This window comes from Eupeodes corollae, chromosome 2 (assembly GCF_945859685.1).
Source record: "Eupeodes corollae chromosome 2, idEupCoro1.1, whole genome shotgun sequence".
NCBI lineage: Eukaryota > Metazoa > Arthropoda > Insecta > Diptera > Syrphidae > Eupeodes > Eupeodes corollae.
This window is the reverse complement of record NC_079148.1, coordinates 103,572,525-103,597,825: the sequence shown is the minus strand read 5'-3', so window position 1 is coordinate 103,597,825 and position 25,301 is coordinate 103,572,525. Positions and strand designations below refer to the sequence as shown.

General features: G+C 30.7%; 1 protein-coding gene and 2 long non-coding RNA genes across 4 annotated transcripts in view; 2 read left to right on the top strand and 1 right to left on the bottom strand.

The window, feature by feature from the left end:
• LOC129944722 (uncharacterized) overlaps nucleotides 1–1,795 on the top strand; it is an 83,516-nt gene extending 81,721 nt beyond the window's left edge. For both annotated transcript variants that reach the window (XM_056054359.1, XM_056054360.1), the window contains one exon: nucleotides 21–1,795. In XM_056054359.1, coding sequence (XP_055910334.1) covers nucleotides 21–450 — 430 coding nt within the window. In that variant the 3' untranslated portion in view covers nucleotides 451–1,795. The remainder of the gene's footprint in view (nucleotides 1–20) is intronic.
• An 11,194-nt stretch (nucleotides 1,796–12,989) lies between these two features.
• On the top strand, nucleotides 12,990–13,550 carry LOC129948430 (uncharacterized). Its single transcript, XR_008781871.1, has 2 exons — nucleotides 12,990–13,203; nucleotides 13,282–13,550. It is a non-coding gene; the product is annotated as an uncharacterized LOC129948430 (long non-coding RNA).
• A 9,136-nt stretch (nucleotides 13,551–22,686) lies between these two features.
• On the bottom strand, nucleotides 22,687–23,327 carry LOC129948466 (uncharacterized). Its single transcript, XR_008781881.1, has 2 exons — nucleotides 23,079–23,327; nucleotides 22,687–22,995 (listed from the first exon to the last, which is right to left on the bottom strand). It is a non-coding gene; the product is annotated as an uncharacterized LOC129948466 (long non-coding RNA).
• Between the last annotated feature and the right edge of the window lie 1,974 nt (nucleotides 23,328–25,301).

Genomic DNA, 25,301 nt, shown 5'->3' with positions numbered 1-25,301 from the left:
TATTAACTCTCTTCTTATAGCATTGGTCGGCAACCCATTGGTCGTGGGATGAGAGCCCGTCGCTGTTACAAAATCCCATCATCAGCCCCGATTCCAACTCACAAACGAAGTGTCGTAATTGTATCAGACGAAGAGAATACCTCAGAATACAGCCATTCCCCATCCAGCCAACATTCGACGCTCGAAAGCAACACCGATTTGCCAGGAGCCCTCAAACACATGAAAATCCACACCAAATCCATAGCAACAAATACAACCGAAGCAATGACAACAACCGCATCCACGACAACCCTATCAGACAGCGAAGACTCAAGTGATTCCGATTCGGATGATGGTCCAACCGTTTCGTCACAACTCAATCAATACAAATGCCAAAACGCTGCCCTCAAAAGTAGCGATGTCATTTCAATAGCAACTCCAGCTTCAGCTGGGGCTGTAAATATGGTTTAAACACACAAATATTCCTTCCTCTAAAAATAAATATAAATACCTAAATATATTATTTAATTTAAAACAAATATCTTATACTTAATTAATTTATGTACATTAGGAAACAAAAATAATTTAATTCATACCTTTACAAAAATTTGAACAACTCGCATAGTATTGTTCTTAAGAGAGAAAACAAAAAAAATAAGAAAAGACTCATAAACTTAATAAACATAATTATAATATTAATAAATATTTAAAACTTTAAAATTTGAACAACAACAAATTCAAACAAGGATAAGGATTCAAATAGACATTTAATGAATTTAAATTATATATGAATGTGTATAATATGGTATTGTTTAGATTTTAAGTTTAAAATTAAGATTTAATTGTGAACGCATTTACTTTACATTTATTGGAATTTAATTTAAAATTAATTAAACAAAGAAAATATAATTACATAAATAATGCATGTAAAAGAATTAATTGTATTACGATAAAATACATTGCAAAAAAAAGGAATTAAATAAACAAGAACATTGTAATAATTATAATTAAATATTCTCTATTTATATTAGTTATATAAATTATAAGTAGTAGAAAATTCTGCCTTGACGACTTATTATTTTTTAAAAAGAACCTCTTAGCCCTCAAACCTCCCCATTAATTCATTAAGCAAGAAAGAAATAATTGTTGTAATTATAATTTCTAAGCATAAATAATTTAATTATGTTTATCCAAGATGGTTTAATCTGTCGTAATATTTATAATGATATACATTTATATGTTATAATATTAAATCTTAATGTAAACTTTGAAAAACAAAAAAAAAAATAATTATATATTATAATTATGTCATATTGTAGCAAGTTACACAAAATTTGCAAAACATTTCAAATTTAAATTCATTCTTAATTTAATAACAACAAAAAAGAAAAACACTTAAATAAATTACCTGTTGTACATAAATTGTGTATGTATAGATATATCTATAAGTTGTAAGATACAAACAAACAAAAATTACTCTGTAATGTAAAATGTTTAAATATTTATGTATAGAATTATACTGTAAAAATAAAAGAAAAAACACAAACACAAATGAAAATTAAAATAATGATCTTGAATTATTATTACAAAACAAAAAAAAAAAAAAACAAACAAACAAAAACAAAACAATAAATAAATGCAGTAAAATTTATCATTAGAATCAATGTCCAATAATTTAGGTATGGCAATGCTGTAAGAGAAATAAAATATACTAAGTAATAGGAAAAGGAAGATTTTCTTAGATTTATGATGTGTTTTCAAAAAGAAAAAAAGAAACGAGGTGTGGAATTATGAAAAATTTACAGAAAAAAAATGATTACAGTTGTACTTAAATTTAGTTTGTTTCTGCTTCCTGGTACCCACAATTTTTTCTTGTCAGACACGCTTTTTAAATATGTTACTTTTAAGTTGTTATAAATTCCCTTATTTCCTGTATGTGACTTACTTTTTAGGCTTGTGCCTTGTATCTTGGAAAAAGCAACAAAATGATGTCCCTAACTGAATTCTATTAGTCTTTCTTTAAGTCATTAAAGGGATTTTGATTTAACAGCTTTGAAACACTTCTTAGTATAGTCTCACTTTATTTGAACAGCTTTGTTTTAAAATTTTATTAATTTCCCTTTTTAAACAGTAATTATAAAAATATTGGCTAAATTTGATCCCTTTAAGTTTAGTAATCGAATCTAATTTTTAATTAGCCAGAACAAAAATAATCTTTTCCGACATTTTCTACTTTTTATTTCATAGAAAAGAAATAAACCAATAAGATTTTACTTTGATCTAGTGCAGTGGGTTTAAATTTGATGACAATCTCCAAATTTACAGAATTAAATGTGTATTGTAAGACCTCGATAGTTAATCGAATTCTTTCTTTTAGGGAAGCATTAGCATTCACTGTTTATTTTACGTGGTCGCAAAGAAAAAAGTCTTTAGGTGTCAAATTATAAGATCACAATTCTGTTGACCAATTTTTTTTTTAAATAACACGGCCACAAAACTTTTCTTGAAAAACTGTGAAAAATATTAATATTATTGTTCGAAATATATATTTTACCATTTTGATAAATGATGTAGTTTTAAGTTGTTCAATGGGCATGTTCAGGTGACATAAGGGACTTCAAATTAAGGCAAGTTTCTGGTTTTTGATTGGCAAGCAGCCAACAAATTACCTTCCAATTAAGGCAACTTAAATTTAAAGTTGAATGAAATGGTCAGCTTATGTCAAAACGGCAGTCAACCATGTTTTTTCATTCAACTCAAAGTAGAACTTTATTTCTCTATGATTTTTTTATTTTCTGACCAATTTTATTTAATTTTTTGTGGAAACTGGTTTCTTGTCAAATTGGAAAAGAAATAAGTAATATATTGACACGTAGCTTGCTGAGGAGTGTTTTGTAGACAATTTGTTTCTGATAGTTTTTGTACGATGAACTGAAGGTAGAAGTTATTGAAGTAAAGTTCTGAGTTTAAAATGTATGAGAATTGAAAAAGTAACTAGCTGCCTTGTTAAAAAAATGCGTTCAAAGAATGAAGTTGACTGCAAATTAAGTCCCTTGTGATGTCTAAACCTGCCCAATGTCAACAGGTTGACAGCTTCAAAAGTGGCAGCGGCCTAAAATACAAGCTATTCCAAATGAAACCTCTAATTGGAAACCCCTTGATAAGAAGATGACTTTGATTTTTAGTGTCTTTTCACATGCTCCGCTTTGATTTTGTATTTAGTCAAACAAATCAAGACGCTTATTTATTCAAAGTACTTCGATATTTTGACAATTGCCTCTATTTTTGTAACCATATTTGACTAAAGTAATTGTTGTCGTTTTTTTTTCAAGATATTTTGGCTCAACTTTAGCCTAATTTTTTGTTTAAGACTTTCTTTGAAAACTTCTTGTATGTTCTGGGTTTTATATTCAATATCATGATATCCATGGGTTTTCTGTGAAAAAGTGAATGAAATAAGTTTGTTTTCATTAAAGTTTTCCTTATTTTAACCCACCAAAACGGTGGCCTAGAGTATGTCTGTTAGACCAGGGGCCCTACTCTGTAATGAGTTTCGAAAGCCAATCCCATTCGATTCCTTTATGAATTCGTACTCTGTAAAATGTTCGAATCGAATAAAACAATCATCAAGTACTTTTTCTATTTATTGGATAGATTTGCTGAGGCTCCAAGTATTTCTTATGAGATTTGTCAAAGCAGAAATACAAAAAAAATCAAAACAAATCACAAGAAGACGAGGAAAATATTAAAATTAAAATTCAGCTATTATTATCAGTTGAAAATTATCGTAATGACTTTTTTTTACACTTTAATGCTTTGCAATTGCCAAATCTCTGTTTTTAAATAAAACTTAGAAAGTTTAAGTTGATTTTTTTATAGTCATTTCGGTTTTTGTGTTGAAATTTGTCTTTTGCCAAGGTATACTTTTTTTCCTTCAAGTCATACGAATTCTACCATATTTTCAAATTGCTTTTGTTTTGTATGCACATTTTTCGCTGATTATTCCCTGGAATGGAATTTTGTTGCTTAAATTTTGAATACAATTATTATTTACTTACTTATATTTTATCTATTTTACACAACTTGACATAATTTTCCTTTAAAAACTACCTTCAAATTGCAATTCGTTACTTGTCTTGGTGTAGAAACATCATTTTTGTTTTCGAACGCTAATGCCATTCGGAAACGCATTGCCAGGTACGAAAAATCCGAATGCGGATTTGTCATTCCATAAATGCTAGATTTCTTATCCACATTAGAAAAGAGATTACAAAATATTCGTTTTCGAAAATATTTGCTTTTGAAGCCCATTACAGAGTAAGGCTCCAGGTTTCTTTAAAAAAAGCGAATAACTTTTTCGTCCACGCATTACGTATCAATTTTCCAAATGTTCTCACTTAATCCCTACTTGAGGACACCTCTCAAAATATTGGTACAAACTTGGTCTAGAATTATGTAAGCCAAGTAGTCAACATTACATTTTTTTACGCGAAAATGTTTTGTTTTAGTTTTTCGATTTTTTTTTAAACTCAAGAGACTAACAGAAATTATTTTATTTTATGTTCTTTAATTTTATTTGTATTGTTTTTAGTTTATAGTTAAATTTGTAAAATTTTTGTAATTTTGAATGACTTACATCAAAAACATTTTAGAAAAGTAAGAGTGGGCTTAAGCTTTAAGGTTGATAAAATATCTTTTGCAATAATCCAAAGAACATAAAATAATTAGAAAAGCCTTTCGTTGAAAAACACAGTCGTTGACGCCACCGTTGGCAGGTTAAAATTAATTATTATTCAAAATTCGTTTTTTTAGCTTCTAGGAAAATTATAAATTTTCAATTAAAATATTGGCAACATACTCGTAAGTTTTGTAGATTACAATTCTTCAAAACAGAAAAAGAGCTTAAAATTGAATTTTAATTTCGGGTTTTCATCCTTTGACGTTGCCCAAACGATGTCGATGGAAAAAAACTGTTTTTTCTATTGAATTTTCAGATTTTTTTCTTTTCTTAATTGTTTTTTGCTGAATAAAATTATTAAAAACTGTTTGATTTTACATAAAATAAATTTCATATAATTGTCTAATTCCACGTTTGTATGTTCCACCTAAATGTAGGCAATGGTTTCCCATTTCATTTGGTTGATTTTCATGGAAGTTTTCGTTTAAAATTTGAATTTATATTTGTTGTTAATATTTTTCACATATTTAAAAATGAATGCTTTCTTAGTAACTTACAAAAACTGTCCATTCTACCCCAGGTTTAAATTTATTTTAAATTTTACATTTTCGATTTTTTTCAAATCATTAAACTGAAAATAAACATTAGGAAAAGAAGTAATAAGTGAAATATTTTAATGCAAATATGCTTAAGAAAATACTGAAACACTTTATCTTGTATCAGAAAACAAAAAATGAAATATTCTCACTAAAAATTATTAAGTCAAACTATATGCATTAATACTTCCACACGCTCTCTTCTCTTCATCATTTTATATAAATGTACTTAACCCTTCCAATTATTACATTATAAAGTAAACACATTTCTCCATAACAAAAACAAAAGAAAAAAACAAATAATTATGAATGTTTTGGTGTTAAAATTAATAACAAAAGAAACAAATAACACACTTATATATTTAAAATCGACTATGATTAAAATATTCATGCGCATGGCTTGCTTTGTATACCAACATAAAAATTTTATTTGTGATATTTTAAAATCACGGAAAATATTTATTTTTTTTCCTCAATCTTATAACATTGAATTCTTAAGAATTTGAAAAATCAACATTAATCAAAATCTTTAAAAGACTTTTTATTTATATTTTAAACTTCTTGAATTGGAATATTTTTACTTTATTTTTTTTTTAAACATTTTATTATTTTTATTTGTGATTTGATTGAGCTTTATTTAAGTTAAAATTATTGTTATAAAAGACAGAAAAATAAAACAATTTACTCATATTATATATGTTTTGCTTTAAAAGTGCCTTAAAAATAACTCAAGAATAAACAAAAGATAAAATAAATAAAAAAAGACAAACATTAAATTAGAAAACATGAAATAAATGATATAACAAAAATTTGGCTTCTTTTTGTCAACAAAAATAAAACGATTTTTTTTACAAATCAAAATATTTTGCTACTACAAATTTTTAATTTTTCTAATTTTTCGACAGAAAAACAACAAAAACTATAAAAAAAAACATACGCAAATTTTTGTAGATTGAAGTTTTACACAAAATAAAAAATACAATAAAATAAAATGCAAAACCAAAATGATAGCAAAAATACAGAAATCATTACAATATAACCTAACCACGCTTGCCTCTATATTATATTACATAAAAATATATTATTATATAAATGTGTACAAGTACAAACAAAATAATAAAATTAAATAATTCACTTAAATTATTTTGGTCATTTGTCGGTCGGTTATGAGTTTGCAAATCATAAATGGTTAAGAAACAAGAAACAAAAACATTAATAAGACAATCTTTTTTAATTTTGAAAATGTATTTTTCATGACGTATTTATTTTATTTGCACAAGATTTAGTATAAAATGGTGTTAAATTTTCATTTCTACGAATTTTTATTTGTCGTTAAAAAAAGGAAAAGTTGTATGTTTTTTTTCGTTTGGAAATTTTGTCAATAAATTTATATTAAAAAAAGAAAATGAATATTTAATATATGTATTTAATTTGACATGATAAAATAAATAATAATTGTCAGTACCTATATGAATATGAACTTGTATTTTAACTTAATTATAAACAAAATAATAATATTATTATTATTAAAATATTATAGTTTTTAATATTCTATACATAATAATAAATTAATTATTAAGTTTATTGGTTCATTAAGTATAAAGTAGAAGAGCCGTTAAGTTGAAAACATAGGATTGAAGTAAAAATAAATAAAACAAAACGATGTATGAAAATATAAAACTGAAAAATGATTTTTGTATTTTTACTTAATGTTTGTTTCTAGCGATTTACTACTTTGGACTTTTGGATCATCTGGTCTACAAGGTCGCCAAAATGGTCCATGTATTTTATTTGTTGTATTACTTAAACGAATGCGAAACACACCCATTGGGGTTCAAGACTTATATCAACAAAAGGCAAATGACTTTTCCAAGCAGGCCGTAAATACAATTGCGAATTCTATTCCTCCAGGTCGCCAACTTACTCGCCTTCTGATAATAACAAAATACCAGACGTTATTGACTTTTTCTTAGCTAAGGTAATTATGACCTGTCATCAGATCATACTCCAGTGATTTTATCACTAAGTGAATCGGAAGTACTAGAAAAAAGTAATCCAAAGCTTGTAAATAAGAAAACAAACTGGAATGTTTTTAGAGAAAGGCTTTTAAGTTTTATAAATTCTTCCATGGATACAATCGAGCAAATTGACCATGAAGTGGAACAATTTATTGCTGATGTGCAACAGGCCGCTGAAGAAAGTACTCCAACATTTTCTAATAGAAGACAAAATGAAATAAAATATCCTTTAGAGATAAGAGAGTTGATAATAGAGAAAAGAAGAGCTCGAAGAAAATGGCAAAATACTAGATTTCCAGATGATAAAAGAACGTTTAACCGTATAAGCAACAATCTTAAAAAACAAATTTACAAATTCAAAAATGATTCACTCAGTACATTCCTAAGGAGTTTAACGACTGATGCTTCAACCGATTTTTCGCTAAGGAAAGCAGCCAAGCGCCTGAAAAGACCGCAGTTACAAAACTCGCCCTTGAAATCTCAAGATGAGAAATGGATCGGTAACCCGAAAGAAAAAGCTAACCTTTTCGCTGAACATCTTTCGAATGTTTTTAAGCCATACTCATGAAACGCGACTGAAAATAACTAACAGTTTTTTGATAAGATAGATGAAAGTGAAATACCAATTGTAAGACTTAAAGAAATAAAAAGTATGTGTTAACATCAACTACCAAATAAAAAATCACCAGGTTACGATCTTATTACTGCTCAGGTTATGAAAGAAATGCCATTGAAAGCCTTCATAAAACTCCAATATATAATAAATGTATGCCTTAAGCAACGGTATGTCCCGCACCATTGGAAAATTTATGAAGTAATAGTCTTACCAAAGCAAGGTAAACCACCTACAGAAGTGACGGCTTACAGACCAATATCGCTTATACCAATTATGGCAAAAGTGTTTGAAAAACTGCTTGTGAAGAGACTTAGCAAAATCATAGAAGAAAGAAGGTTAATCCCAAACCATCAGTTTGGCTTAAGAAATAAACATTCCACGATAGACCAAGTTCATAGAATATCGGATGTAACAGATAAAGCATTGGAAGAAAAACAAGTATGGTCAGCTATTTTAGATGTTGCTCAAGCTTTTGACAAGGTTTGGCATGAGGAACTTGAGTACAAACTGCGAAGAGATCTTCCCAGGCAGTACTTTGAAATATTAAAATCTACATCTCAGACCGATTGTTTAGAGTAAGGTTCGATCAAGAATACTCGGAATTGAAGAAAATAGAAGCCGGTGTACCACAAGGAAGTATCCTAGGTCCTACCCTGTATTTACTATACACAAGAGATATTCCAGTTGGTAATCACACCATTGTGGCTACAAATGTGTCTCTAAGGCAGCAGTAAAACTACAAAATGCCGTCGACACAGTGAGAGCTTGGGCCGAAAAATGGCGTACGAAACAAAATCTTCACATATGTATACTTTTCAAATAAAAAGATAAACAATATTCCAATATTCATTAATAATCAAGCTGTACCTTACGCCAATACGGCCAAATTCCTTGGAATGACTTTGGATGCAAAGCTAAAGTGGAAAGAGCACATCAAAAAGAAAATAGAAGAACTGAACTTGAAAATTGAAATAAAGAAAAATGTACTGGTTGCTTGGTAACAACTCTGATTTGTCAAACAAAACAAAATAATGCTGTATAATCAAGTAGTAAAGCCTATTTACACCTATGGAATCCAATTATGGGGCTGTACAAAGAAAAAAATACCGAAATCATCCAAAAATTCCAAAACAAAGTCCTTCGTGGAATAGTTAATGCACCTTGGTACATAAGAAATACCGATCTACATCGTGACTTACAAATAGAAATGTTTACAGAAGCTGTTAAAAAATACGCTGTATCGCACAACCAGAGATTGCAAAGTCATACTTATTCTGAAAAGTAGTCCGTCTTGAATATAAGAAACCATGTTCGGAGATTAAGAAGAACCAATCCTCATGAGCTTATGGTCTAAAAAAAAAACATGGGCAAGTATTAAAAGTTTAAGCTTCCCCCAAAGTGATTGTTAAAAATTTAAGAAAGAAAAATCGGAAGTAGATCCTTCAAGATTGGTCCTGATGAAGAGATGGTTTTAGTGGTTAAGAGTCCCACGCTACTTGGTGTCGAATACTGCCAAGTGTGTTTTGAAGATTTCCTCCTGTCAAAAAAAAAACTTAAAAGAAATATTTTATAAAACACATTCCTTCTAGTTCTAGTTTCGTCAGAAAAGCAATGTGTTTCCACCATAAACAAGTTTAATTATTTAAAGAGGTACTGAGGTCATATATATACATCTGACTGACGACACTTAATTATCGTTTGACCGTGTCAAAATGCGGCATCTCTGTTGAAGTCCTTTAAAGTACTCTATGCCATGAAAATTAAAAGGATTTTAGTTTCAGTTAACTTCTGTAAGACGATTGATGATAACATAGTTCAAGTACTATGTTATCAAAATATTGATTGAGGCATGGGTTGTGTGTCCTGGAGCAACATTCTGCATGAAATCCATATAGGCCCACACCTTTTAAGTAAGCTGCAGCCATAAAACAATGTAACTTTTCTTTCCTTTTTATAATAACTGTTGTGCATATGAAATAAAATTTGTTCAATTATCCATTCAATAACAATTAAATTGTAAGTTCAATGGTTCCAAAAGAAGTTTGATTCCATTCTTTGCTATTATGTACAATTTTTTGTGTAGTAAGTACTATTCTCAAAACTTTTCCACGTCCCCTAAAAAATCATTTTGACCACGCACCAACTTTAAGCCACTCTATTTAAATTTAAAATGAGTTTTGAAAGCTTACTCCCCCGGTCGAATACGCTTTTCCTCAGAAACATACACCAGAGTTAGGTTCATTGAACTGCACGAGATATATTCTGCTATTTCTTCATCAAAATATCTGAAAACTATAGACGACTTTCTTTTTTTGATAGGCTCTATAAGCTTCTTAAAACAGTTCTTTTGAGCCAACTGGTTTTTCACCGATCTTAAAGCTTGACAGGATTAACAGAAAAATTGTAATTTATAAGCTCTGGACTTTGGAATTATCTTCGAAGTACCCTGCAGCTGTTTAAAATGGTTCGTGTTTGTCGGATTTCTTCCCCCCACGAAGAAAGGCCTTCGACAGGGATGTTCGCTAAGATCTCTTTTGTTCGTTCTAAGTCTTAATAATCTTCATGCGGAATTACCAACCGTCATGGTCTTAGATAATCTTCAAATTAACGCTCTCTTACATGCGATATAGGTTCTATATTGCTATCAGATAATCCTTCCAATTTACAACAGTTGATTGAGAGTTTTAAGACTTACAACATTCAACGGAATCTTGAAATAAATTTTGATAAAATGGTTTTACAATAACACTGAAATAAATGTTTCTGATCAATACAAGTATATTGGCGTAGTATTTTGTTACAATGTCTTCTGAACAACATATTGGAATCAACTTAAAATATCATCAATACAACGTAACACTCAACAAAGTTCAAATATACAATACTGTCTCAAAATATATGCCGTGAATACAATCTACTCAAAAAATTGCAGAGTTTTTCAAGAAAAGATTCTTCTTCTGAATATTGAAACAGATTTACCGAATTAATTTTTCTTTTATTAGACGAACCTAAATCTTCCTAAAGGTAGATTGCCCAACATTTTATCGAAAACCATTATGAAAAAGAAAATCCTCTGGTCTTGGATTCCTTTGACATAAACCTACTTCAATGTCCTACCTTACATAACATTCTTTTACTGATATTGAAAGTGCAACACAGTCTTAATTTCATAATGAATATTGCAACTTAATGTACATGAACGACTTCGATGATTCCTATTCTCGCAATATGATTTCTGTAATTTTTAAAGCACGCTCCGGGTTCCTTAATATTAATGGAAGAGCCCTCAAAAGAGATACAGATGGAATATGTACAATGTGTAACATGGATGAATCCGAAAATACTCTGCACTTCCTCGGAGCCTGCCCAACATTCAATATTCTTGACAGCGTTTCAAAACTTGGAGATTTTGGCTTAGATCTAATTTTATCTTATGAGAAATATTGTTTTGAACATTCGATACAATTTTTGAAAAATCGAATTGAAAGTTTTTCAACAAAAAATAGCATTTATAAAAATTCGTAAAAATTAATTTTCGACTCACTTGTCAAATATTGGCTTCAGACTTATTTTATCTAACATAAAATGTTTGTTTTTGACATTCAGTGAGTTTTTGATAAACACATTTGATAAAAACAATGTTCGGTTCTCGATATCACGTGAACAACAGGAGGTATTGACTTCAAATAAATTTCATTCATCCAATTTGTACTTGTTTATATAAGAAATAAAAACTTTGAAAGCAAACTATTTCATCATGCAAAATATTGTTATTAATTTTTAATTTTTTTAGAATAATTCAATTGACAATTTTAACAAAACACGAAAACCTAAAAAACTTTAAAGCAAGGCAAATAGACTGACAGGATGGGAAGTTATCAGTGTGGGTCGCATCCCATCCTCTTTTTAAAAATAGGATCTATATATTTCTTTGAATAAACCACGCCCCAATAGATCCACTTACTTCACAATGATAGAGCGGGCCTCGTATCGTCAAATTACATTAAAAAACATAAAATATTTATTAATGTTCATCATTTAATTGGGGGCCTCAAAACTACATAATATTTTGTATGTTAAGGGTTTTCCAAAAAGAGATTTCAATTTAAATCGCCTGTGATTTGAATAACTGTAACTTTTGAATTTTCTTTTGATATTTCAAAAGTAAAAATTTAGCCACTGCTAAAAATAAGACGATACACTCTTCAAAAAACCCAATGAAATTATTAAAATTAAAAGATGGTAAAATTTTGCACCGAAAAGATTCCTGAACGTGACATTTCTCTAAAAGAGATGATCATTATAACAACCAAGATCATATGGTATATCACCTTTATTATTTAGGGACACGTGAAAGATAAGGTCTTTGTCAATATTCCACAAACAATTGATGACCATAAAGATCGAATTCGTGAAGTTAAAAAGTACACAGAGCCGAAAATGTAAGAAGTGGGCCATATAAAATTTCATGAAAAGGTTATACAACCAGCTTATGACGTTTTCAATAATTGTTAATAGAAAACCTGTTTACTTACAATGAATCAAACATCAATTGATTTCTTCCAAAAAAAATACTTGTACTTTTAATACAATGAAACTTCTTATTGGAAAACCATATATGGAAAAATAACTTAATAAAACTAAATGAACGAAGGCGTATAGAATGTTCTTATTGTCAAGTTTTAGTGGGGGTTTTACTTTTTTTTTGTAAAAAATATTTTACAAGAATAAGTCCCAGTTGTACGACTTACGGTTAAAACCATCATATCTACAAATAAGGTGCTTATGTCGGTGTTTAATGTAAAACATAGGAAACACCTTGTACTACATTTTACAAACCTAGTTTAGATCGAATATTTAAAAAAAACTTGACTTTTGTATGTTAATGAAGATCAGTTCTAAAACTTTCCGAAAGATGCAACTTATTTAGCCGGTTTCTCTTCTCCATAAGTTCATTTAACTTTGAATATTTACATATGTAAAGTCTATTGACATTGATTTTGATAAAATTTACATTTACAAAATCAAAAGTGAACTGAAAACTAAAATATAAAAATACAACTCTAGTAATTAAGGGGAACATTTATGTAGATCATAAAAATGTCAATTAAGATGATTTTGGTGAATGTAAGTTTCTGGGTCACTTTCGGTTTCATGAAAGATAACCTCAATGATTTTGATGTGAAGGGTTATAGAGTATAAGTATTGAAGTAATTCGTTGTAATCTTCACATTGAAGAGTTTCATTTACAACTGATCACACTTTAAGTCCAAGAGAGTTATCCCAATAAGCATCAATATGAAATTCCTTTTACTTGTAAGTATATACTTTTTAAAAAAAAAAACTTTATAAAGGATTGTTTTATTAATTGTTTATATTTTGTTTGAAATTTAGACAATTATTGTGTGCTTTGCCTTGCTGGCTGTTACTATGGCTATTCCATCGGAAGAAGGAGTTTTTAGTGATACTCTTGATGGAAGTGATGTCCAAAATCCACAAGAACCAAATTCCTTTTTCAAATTGCTTCACCTCAAGAAGAGAATTCTTCACCATCATTTAGGCTAAGATCAAAATTGGACTCCAACTTAAATTAAGACTTTTCTATAGACTCTATACTCAATGCAAATAAATTTAAGTAAATACAAAGTGAAACCAACACCACAGCGAAATTTTTCATTTCTGAATTTTGTATAAGTTTGAAACAGATTTTCAAAATTAAAGGCAATTTACGGCGGTAAACCAAACAACACAGCGTGAAGTGGACCTTGATACAAATACAATAAAAAAGTGGTTTTAGTGATCAGAATTAAAACCAATTTAGGATTCTCGTTGTTTATCAATGTTCATTAAATTATCAAACACATTTTCAAGGTACAAAACCTGTGGTTTGATTTGTAGGGGCGTGGCTTAGTTAAAGAACTTAGAGTTTTTCGTTATGGTGGTCCATTTCAAGACTTTGAATTATTTTTGAGAACTGGATCCTATTTCCCCAATCCCTTTTTACTTTGCCAATTATTGATTTCGTCTCTTGCGAGGAATTGTCAAATTCTCCAAGAATAATTCTTGAAAAGTGCTTTCTCAAATTAACCGTTCCGATTCGGATTGAAACTGTAGTTCCCTTCCATCCCTAACTGTCTGACAACAGTACTCCAACACAGGAATGGTTGAGAGTTGTAAGTCACAAGGCGCTAGTTCTCATAGGACTGTTGCGCCACCCGATTTATATTAATTTTTGAATTCGTCGACATCGTAGCCGAAAACTAAAATTTTTCTTTAAAACGACTATTTTTACAACCATTTTTATATACTATTGAAAATTGTTCGTTGTCGGGAAATACGGAGCTTATTTTTAAAATAAATTGATGAAACATTTCTTGGATGCATTAAATTGATGTGTGGTTTCATAATTTTATTGAATCAGAAAGTGAAAAAAGAAAAAATGCAAGTTTTTCGGAAATGATGATTTTCAAGTCTATTTTCCAAAATTTTAGATCTCACCTTTCTTTCGAAAATCTGAAAGAAACCCTAAACCACTTTTGTATGTATGCTTAAACGATTTTTAACATAAAACTGCAAATAAAATATATTTAAGTAAATACAAAAGTGAAACCAAAACCACAGTGACATTTTTTATTTCTGAATTTTTAGTAAGTTTCAAACAAATTTTCAAAATTAAAGGCAATTTACGGCGGTAAGCCAAATAAGACTGCGTGAAGTGGACCTTGGTGTAAATACAAACAAAATTGGTTGTAGTGATCAAAATTTGGATCAATTTAGTATTCTTGTTGTTTAATCATCTTTTTGTGTTTATTAAATTACCAAACACATTTTCACCCCACAAACCCGCAGTTTGATTTCCAAAATAGAGTAGTGCTCAAAGCTTATTTTTGGGGAGTGGATTATTTAAGGAACATAGAGTTTTTCGTTATGGGCGCCCATTCTAAGATGATGATTTATTTTTGGGACATGGGTCCTATTTCCCCAATCACTTTTCACTTTGCCAATTATTAAGTTCATAGACATCGTAGCTGAAAACAAAACATTTTCCCTTAAAACGAATATTTTTACAACCATTTTTATATACTGGGGAATGTGCCAATGTATGAACTATTGAACATTTTTCGTTTCATCAGCACATAAGTTTTCGGGAAAAACGGAGATGATTTTCAAAATGGAGGTGTAGGGAGGAAGGAAAATTGATGAAACATTTCTTGGATGCATTGAATTTATGTGTGGCTTCACTATTTAATTGAATAAAATGGTGGAAAAAGAAGTTTTTCGGAATTAACGATTTTCAGGTCTATTTTCCAAAATATTAAATTTCACATGTCTTACAAAAATCTGAAAGAAACCCAAAACAAATTATGTATGCTTAAACGGTTTTCAACATAAAATGGCTAAAGGATTTGAAAGTAAGTTTTGATTACTGTTTTCTAAATAATTCTGCTCAAAGTTTTGAAAATTATTTTATTTAAACAACAAACAAAATGTAAATTGCTAGCTATTTAAAAGTCTAAATGATATATTGTTTATATTATATTTATCAGCAGAGAGTAAAAACTAAAACATAAACAAGAATTGGGTACCTACTCTTACTATGATGGGTCTAAATGGGTTAGTCTAAGACAGTTGGATAAACAATATTTTTATTTTTTCCATTTTGAGCGTGAATAAATAAACAGTTGGGTGTACCAACTCTGGAACAGTCAACATAAAGTTAACCATGTGAAAACATGATCCCTCCAAATTGACACCACAAACGTGAAGTGTTTGCCCTTGGGCCTTATTTATGAACATCGCAAATGATAAACGCACAGGATATTGTAATCTTTTGAATTCAAATGGTATATCAGTTGAAATCATAGGGATACTCGGTGTCAAACACACTTCTCCTTTTGATTTACCAGTTAAGATTGTAACTTCAATCAAATTTGGCAATAACTTTGTCACTTCCAATCTGGTGCCATTACACAGTTTTGGTGGATTAATGTTTCGCAATAATATAATCAAAGAACCAATTTTCAGATTCAAGCAATGCGGTGGTATACCAGCAATGAATTTAAAAATTCAATTGGATAATTCATTGCCTCATCTTGATTCATAAAACTGTCAATTGTTTTATATGTCTTGACTACACCTGGCAGTTTCGCTTGAATTAGAATTGGCATTGATATGAATGTTTTTCGGTGCTAAAATGGTGCATTCTCTCAACCAATCATGATTCTTAAGAATACTCGGGAAAACACATTCAATAAACTCATCTATAGATTGCACAATTGTACAAAAATTGTACGGTAAAGTGATCAATCCGTTGGTACTGTCGATTGGTATTATGCCATCACCAATTTCTAACAATTGTTTTGATAACTCATGGGCCGTTGATCATTATGCAGGTGAATACGCATATTAATGTACAGTGTTAATTTTCGTACATATCTCCAAAGAACTGATGACTTCAAACAGGCGTTTATTTTATCAGTAGGAGTTGATCGAGGAATGACAGGCAATGATTGACGAAAGTCCCCTGACAGCAATATCAGAGCCCAACCACAACATCTGTTGAATAATGCGTAAATGCTGCTATTTTTTTTTATTCGCCATTGCGCACTCATCCCATAAAATAATTGACGTTAATCGCAGAACTTTTGCCATAGCAGAATTTCTCGAAATATTGCAAGTTGGAGTTTCATCACCCGTACATTCAATGGCAATTTTAATGCAGAGCATGCTGTGCGATTACCTTCTAATAATGTAGCAGCAATTCCCGAAGATGCAATTCAATTTTCTGTTCCGATCGAATAGTCGCAAAAATCAATGATACAACGAAAGTTTTGCCTGTACCACCTGGTGCATCCAAGAAATATAATCCACCTGTATTATTGGAAAGGGCTTACATAATTGTGTCATACACATTTTTTCGTTGAATATTCAATTTGGTTATATTCGATTGTACATATAAATGTAAACCATTTGAATTGATTCCTGCTTACGTTGTAATCCAAGACCAAAAAAATCATGTATCTTACGATTTGGTGCATGCACACTCAATTGTGCTAATATCATTAATTATTATTACAGCTTCGTTCTACATTTCAAAGGTAATGAACAAATCGGGATTTCTTTAAGTATTAGTAAAAATTGTTTGAATATGTGAGCATAGAAAGATGTTGATTTTACACCTTTTCAAGATTTTTTAAAATTTTCTCTACGTATAAACCTTCTCTGGACTTCCACCAATAATTTAAGACCAAAATTAGCCAAATCGGTAAAGGCATTGTTGAGTTATAATATTACAACAAAAAGAGGCATTAATTTTTATATATATTGATAGAAGGTTGCTTAAAACGTGTATTTTTAAAATTTGAGCAAATAGTTAAAATCCAAGAATTGTTTTTCAAAACTATGAAAGTATTAAATTCAAGTTTTGCCCAAAACTTAATAGTCAACTAAAGACTCATATGAAATGAGAAATTTTAGAAAATAAGTAATGTACGGAAATAATACTTATTTTATCTCACATAAATGATTGTTTTCGACATTCAGTGAATTTTTGATAAAAATCCAACGGTCCGTTTTTTCATAAAAAAATAAAATCTACAAAAAACAATATGCACATTTGGTAAAAATGATGTACTGTTCTCGATATCACGTGAACGAAAAAAGGTATTGACTTCAAATTAATTTCATTCATTCAATTTGTATTTGTTTATATAAGAAACAAACAAAAATTAAGAAATGCTACCAAAAGTGGTAAAAATTGGTTAACGACTAAAACACTGATTTTGAAATCAAACTATTTCATATTATGCAAAACATTGTTATTAATTTTAATTTTTTTTATAATAATTCAACTGATCACTTTTTAACAAAAAACCGAAAACCTACAAAGCTTTAAAGCAAGACAGAATGGGAAGTTATCAGTGTAGGTCACACCCTAGCCTTTTTGTTCATTATGAAATGGCAAACCAAACCGATCATAAATCAAGTAGCAGCATTCAAAAATTGCCAAATTGAAAAACACTCCGGTTACCAAATTGGTTTTTTATACTTTAAGTTAAATAATTAAAAACACTTTATGGAAACCCCTACAAATTCCTGATATCATTTGTTTGGTCATATTCTAATTAACACCTCGAATTCATTTTAAGACGAAAACTACATAGACTTTGGTAGCCCTATGCTCATTAAATTGTAAGAACTTAATATAATTCTCTTCTTAATTTAACCCCAAGAAATATCAGCCTCATCTTTAATGAAATTGTTGAATAATTGTTTGACAAAACACAACTCACGACACATTAAACTATAAAGTTTTCGATAATGACTAAAGGGTGTTCATCATAACTGCTATTATTTAACCGGTACTATTAAATCGGATCGGAACAGCTTAATACCTAACAAAATTGTGTAGATAAGTGTCTGTCTGAATAATACCGCTCTTCTTAATATATTTATAAATACAAAGCCTAAAGCTCTAGTTCATAGATTTTTGTGATGATTTAAATAAAAATGTAGGTATTTGTCATTAACAAGAACCGTATAAATTCAAATTAGATTTTAGCTGTTTTAAATCGCGTCATGCGGATTTCTTTTATTTTTGTATTATTTATTTGTTCAAATTCCACATTAGGTATAAGCCAGGTCTAAGCAAAGATGGGTACATTTTTTTCAAGATTAGTTTGAGTCAAAAAATGTTGGCGTTCTTGAATAAGAGTGTTTTTTTTTTGGTTTTATTTTTGTTTTTATTTTTGTCGTCTTCCGCAATAATTTCAATTTGACTTCATTTCATTAGTCTTTTCCAAGGAAATATGCGGTTAATTTCATCTTCCACTTCCGATTTAAAAAAAAACTACTAAATTTAATTTTAGATCCGAAGTGAAACCTTCCTCAAGCTTAATACGTACAATGTACATAAATACATATGTGTGAAGATTGTGTGTTTAATAATAATCTTTTATAAATCTAAACAGAAACAAGAAAAAAACAAAAATTAAAGTTGTATTATTTATTTTTGTTGGTTCTTTAGGCCAAATGACAACTAACGTGCGAAAATAGCGAGTTGCATGATAACAAACGCGAACATAATGACAATGATTTTATTAATAAAGATTTCCGCAAATGAATATTCACCACAAGAATAATAAAACAAATGAGATTGAGATTTTTAAGACTGATATTGAAAGATTAATGTTAGGCACAAATTATTATTTTTTTTCCAAAAAGTTTGGTGAATTCAAATTAACTTTGCCAATGAAAAATCTATAATTTGCAAGCATGACACAATTCTGAAATTAATTACACATAAATCTATTATTTTTGAATATCTTGAAATATATTGAGGTAGGCATTGAGAGAATAGGAATTTATGAATAAATTTTAAATTTATGAAATGAGTCAATGTTCTTTTTGAAATACTAAAATGTATGACTAGAAAAATGTTGTTGATGTTTTTTTAAGGAAATGATGTGTGTAGCGTAGTTATACATACTTCTTTTATAGAATTATTTTGTATGTGTTTTTTTCTTCAAATTGTCAAAAATTGTTTAGCTTAGGGTTCTTGAACTAATTGCTTGATTTGTGAGAAAAAATAACATTATTGGTTGAGGTTTCAGCGATGTCAGAGAAGTTCTTAGATTAGTTTCTGTCAAACTGTCAATCTTGATTGACTTGTCAGCGGAATTCATTTTAAATTTAACACTTTTATAGTGATACTCTGATATTAGGTGCTTGTCCTTGTAAAATAAGAATCGGATGAAAATTATATTTAATTATAAATGAAACGTGACCGTATCAACATTACGCTTTTTAAAATCCTGTTTTTTCAGAAATCCAAAAAAAGTGTTTAAAAATTCCGGTTTAAAACTATCCCGACCATTTTGGTCCCAAATTTTTTAAATTCCCTGAATACCACTTTGACCCTGTCAAAGAAAGAACAAAGATAAGGGCGTCCGGAAGGTCTTCGAATCCAATCCCGAGCGACGCACAGTAGAGGAAGACCGCGGCTCAGGTGCGCACGCAGGTGGGTGAATCTTAACCAATTTGGTGTGCAAAACTGGAGACAGCTAGCCAGGGAACTACCTGGATGCAGACGCATGGTGGTTGAGGTCCAGGTCCCGCGGACCTTAAGTTAGTAATTGAGAATACCCACTTAGAACGGTTGTTACTAGAAGATTCAATTGGAATGCAGAGCATCAACGCTTAAACTTTTACCCTTTGTTTCCTAGTAATTTCGCAGTTGAACCATATAATTGATACTTTTTCTGATATAATTCGACAGGTTTCATGACGAAAACCAAATCTATTTGTGAAAAATATAATTAACACCTTTTGAAGCAAAGGGTTAAAAACTAATATCCTTAATATAAGTTCTATTAATTTCGAAAAAGAAGTAAACTATAGTTTTGCTAGTTTGTCATTTCTCAATGTCATTTCTAAGCTTGCGAAACAGTTTTTGCTTAAGCGAAAAAGTTAAAAATCAAAGAATTATATCAAATATTTGAAATCGAATCAAAATTGAGTTTTTACGGTTTTGAAAAACATTTAAACAATGCGTTTCCAGCCAGCTCGGTCCCTAGCTACCTGTATCCAGTTTCGCATGCCAAGTTGGTTGAGGTCCTATCCCACCTGGGTGCGCCACCTGAGTCGCGGTCTTCCTCTACTGCGCCCTCCCTCGGGATTGGATTCGAAGACCTTCCAGGCTGGAGCCTTGATGTACATTCGCTCTACATGACCTAGCCATCTAAGCCCGTTGGACTTTAATTCTGCTAACTAGGTCAGTGTCGCTGTACAGCCCGTACAGCCAGTTGTTATATCTTCTCCTCTCCATCTAAGGGGCGTACAGCACCAAAAATCACCCTAAGAATTTTTCTCTCGAAGCATCCTAAGACGCTCTCATCTTTCTTTGAATGGGTCCAGGCCTGAGCGCCATAAATGAGAACCGGGATGATGAGTGTCTTATAGATGGTGATTTTAGATGCTCGAGAGAGGACTTTACTTCTCAATTGCCTTCTAAGTCCAAAAGCAGCGATTTGCAAGAGTTATTCTTCGTTTGATTTCGGCGCTGATGTCGTTGTTTGAGTTTGTAGCGGAGCCTATGTAGACAAAGTCCTTAACTACCTTAAAGTTATAGCTGTCCATGGTGACGTTTTGTCCAAGACGTAGTTGTTCAGTGTCCTTTTTTGATAACAGCATATACTTGGTCTTGCCCTCATTGACCACTAAACCCATCTTCTTCGCTTCCGTCGCAATGCTCAAAAACGCTCCACTGACATCACGCTTTGATCTTCCAATTATGTTAATATCATCTGCGTGTCCGAGTAATTGGATGGACCTTTGGAGGATTGTGCCTCTAGTGTTGACGGTTGAGTTTTGCACAATTCTTTCCATAACGATGTTGAAGAAGTCGCATGACAGTGCATCGCCTTGTCAAAAACCTTTTTTGACATCAAATGCATCGGTAAGATCTTTTCCGACCTTGATAGAGCAGCGTGCATTCTCCATCGTCATTCTGCACAAACGGATAAGTTTGACAGGGATGCCAAAACTAGACATTGCTCTGTGAGCTCTTCCCTATAGATGCTGTCATAAGCGGCTTTAAAATCGATAAAGAGATGGTGGGTATCGATTTGAAGCTCCTGGGTTTTTTCCAAGATCTGCCGTAGTGTGAATATTTGGTCGATAGGTAACTTTCCTGGTCTGAAGCCACACTGATAAGGACCAATCAGGTTGTTGACGAATGGCTTCAGACGTTCACATAATACGGGGAATTAAAAAAAACAGTATTACAAAAATATGGATTTTTTGAAAAGCGGGATCATAAGACTCAGGATCAGGAGGACTTTAAGGACTGAATTTTAATAATATCGAGCCGTTCCCTTCATTTTATCGCAAGCGACATTTTCAATAAAAAAGTCAAATTAATTTTTAAAAATAAAGCCTTGGATGTTATTGTCATGTCTTAACTTTATCATAATTAATAATTTCCATACTGGCTACGGGTACAAGCTTTTGATTTGTCGTTTACGATAATATATATTGTGTCACTTACGGTAAATTGGCGGGAAGGGCACGATATAGATTATTGTGGGTCTTCCAATAAAGTGTTTCATTTTAATACTAAAATTTAATCTGCTGATGTTTGTTTCATTTTAAAAAACATGTATATTTCCAAAAATCAGCAAAATGAACATAACTGCTACAGTTGCCACACCATATCCTTTTCATGACATTTTCTATGACGAGTTCCTACATTTGGGGATTATGTCTAAGATTTTTAAAGTCTTGGGTCTATTTTGAAGCATAGACATAGACCTTATGTTTCACCTGGTACCAAAGAATAAACTATAATCACAATTGGCCAACGTGATATTAAGGCTAGCCCTTCGAGATATAAACGGTCAGGAAACATGCAAAATTACGACTAATTCGGGCTTATGGGGGACTTACGGTATTTTTTTTAGTGAATTTTAACTATTTCAATGCTTTGCTATAGCATATATCGTTCTATGAAAGAAATGTTCAAAATGAAGCATTTTATTGGAAAACCTAATATTTTTTATCACAATTTATATTTTAAGAATTTCCTTCTCTATTGGTCAGGGAAAAACTTTTGTTTTTTAAATACCAAGCAAATGTATAGTAACTAAATAGAAACAAACTTCCTAACATAAAGAACAAAACGAATAATTTTAACAAAAATTACAGTAAAGATCATCATTTTCCGGTCTTTACCACTTGGAATCATTAGTTCTCACCAATTTTATATGAAGACTTTTCGTTTGAAATCAAAACATTTTTGAACAAGTTTTTTTTTTAAAGAATATTGTATTGTAACCATAGCTTAGAAATTATAAAAACAATTGTATCGTAACCATTATGACTTATAAATAGGACTTTGTGTACTTAAGGTATATTAATAATAACAAAATGTTAACGAGCTTAACCTCTCAACAATTTAAGCTTCAGTTTCTTGAGCAGCAACAATTTCAGTGATTCGCTTGGCTCCTGTGGGTTGGCAATATCACTGTCAGGCAAATCCCCGAAAATTCCTTCTTCAGATGGAGCAGCTGCGGCCATTGCTACAACAATAGCAAAGCATACCAAAAGTGTCTGCAATTAATAATAAAAATAAATAAATAAATAAATTCAAACAAATAAGTTAATTAAACAATTTTTATGAGGATAAAACTTACAATCAAGAAGGACTTCATGTTTAAGATGATTATTGGTTAGAATCTAATAAGTTTCTGATGATTGCTGCTTTGATTCAATCAATATTTATACCAATCTCCAACTTTTCTTAGCAATGATTCTCAAGTTCATGGTAAAATCGAAGAATCACTTTTGGTATATTTTGTTTTTATTTTGCTTATGTTTTGTTAATCATAGAAGATTTGTATTAACATAATTAAACACTATGAATAAATCTATATTATGAAATATAGAACCGTATCAAATATAAATGTTTTGATATTATTTAGTTGAGGTTAAATCAACAAAAAAATATTTATAACAAATAATTTATTCATGTAAACATTTCATCTGAAGAGTTACTTGGAGCAGTTATTCAATTTATGGTCACGATAAGTCCATCAACATCTCGCTATAGCAATAAAGATTCACGTTAACTGCTTAACCGTCTTAATTTTTGAAGAAATTTGGTCCAACGACAGAACCAGCATTAACATTAAAGTGTATCTAATAACGAAATCACGTAGTGCAAGAAATGGGTTATTCGTAAAATAGTTAGAATTTGAGATTTAAATAAAAAAAGTGAGTCCACAGATTCCTTCGGGCAGTCTGTTTATCTTCCCTCCTACAACCCAAAACCATTGGGTAGATAAGGTTCAAACTTGGTAATTAAGGTTTTAAGCAAATTAGCGTTAGGCGTTTTTTTTCATATTTTAAAGACCAAAAATAACAGTAGTCCCCATACAACTTATTTGGTCAAAAATTGAAAATTCGATTTTTTCAAAAACAAAATGATACATTTTTATTAAATGTTATCGTAATTTTTTTCTTATCTTGGCTTCTTTTAATATTAAACATATATGATTGTATTACATAGAACCGTTATTTTGCTTTTGAGTTTTATATAGAGCTTGTGAACCGATTTCAATTATTTTTCGCCAAAAGCTTTTATAATGTCTTAATAAAATTCCATGATCAAAAATATCAACATTTTTGTTTTGTTTTAAAAAAAAAATCGATATTTAGAAAATGGTTTATCATTTTTTACGAAAAGCAAATCAAAAATCAAAAACTGCTCTAACGATTTTCAAATAAGAACCTTGAAAAATTAAGTTTTTTTTTTAATTCAAAATGCATTTAAGTTCTGAAATCAAACTTGTTTTACGGGTACATTTTTAAATCTTCAAATACAGGAAGTATTTTTTTAATACCCTTTTTATATTCATGGAGAAGTCCGTGTACCCAGTTGTTCATTTTATTTCATACAGTGATTCGAATACTGTATTGTGTAGTGCAGTGAAATTTGGCGGGAGGTCAACCTCGGAATGAGAAATAGTAACCTAGAAATAAGTTTATACCTTCCTTATGGTATTTTAAACAATGTACAAAAAGCCTAATAAATCCAGTGTCCAGTGTCAAAATTGGCAATGTAACATCTACCAAAATCTTTGACATTAAAAATGGTCTTCAACAGGTAGCGGTTAACTCTCCGTTTTATTCAGCATTTACACCAGTGATTTGATAGCAGGTCTGACTCAGGCACTAGGGTACGCCGACGACCTAATTGCGTACAGAACCGCCCCAAAAATTGAGGTTATCAAGACACTTTTGCATGGTGACTTCGACAAGATTCAGCAATATTGCGATGACTGGAAGTTGAAAATCAACATTCAGAAATGCGTAACTATTCTGTTCAGGACTCCGCTGTATGAATACTCAAGAGATACGAGAAAAAACTGGAAAAATCTAGTGATCGTTGAACCAAATGGACAGCCACTGGTGAATAAAAGTGTACTAAAGTACCTTGGCATCTGGTTGGATCAGTACTTGTATTTCGACAGACATACGAGAGCTGCTCTGGCCAAAGCTATGGGAGCCTTTGCCCTGAAAAAACGATTGTTTTTTAGCAGCCGTCTTGATAGCAGGGTAAAGGTGATTTGCTACATGGCCCTTATCCGGCCGATGATTGCCTATGGGTGCTCGGTATGGTTTAACGTTGTCCCATCTCAAATGGAAAAGATTCGGGTGTTTAAGAGACAATGTCTGCGACGTTGCCTGGGACTACACAGAACACCAGAGTCGGAGTCAAAAATTAGTATTCCAAACAGGTTCTATACAACAGATCCAACATAAACTGAATAGAATTTTTTTGCTGAAGCTTGGCAGTTGTCACATTGCGAAAGCGATGTCGTCGACTAAAAGCTTAATTTTTGGGGCTTACTACC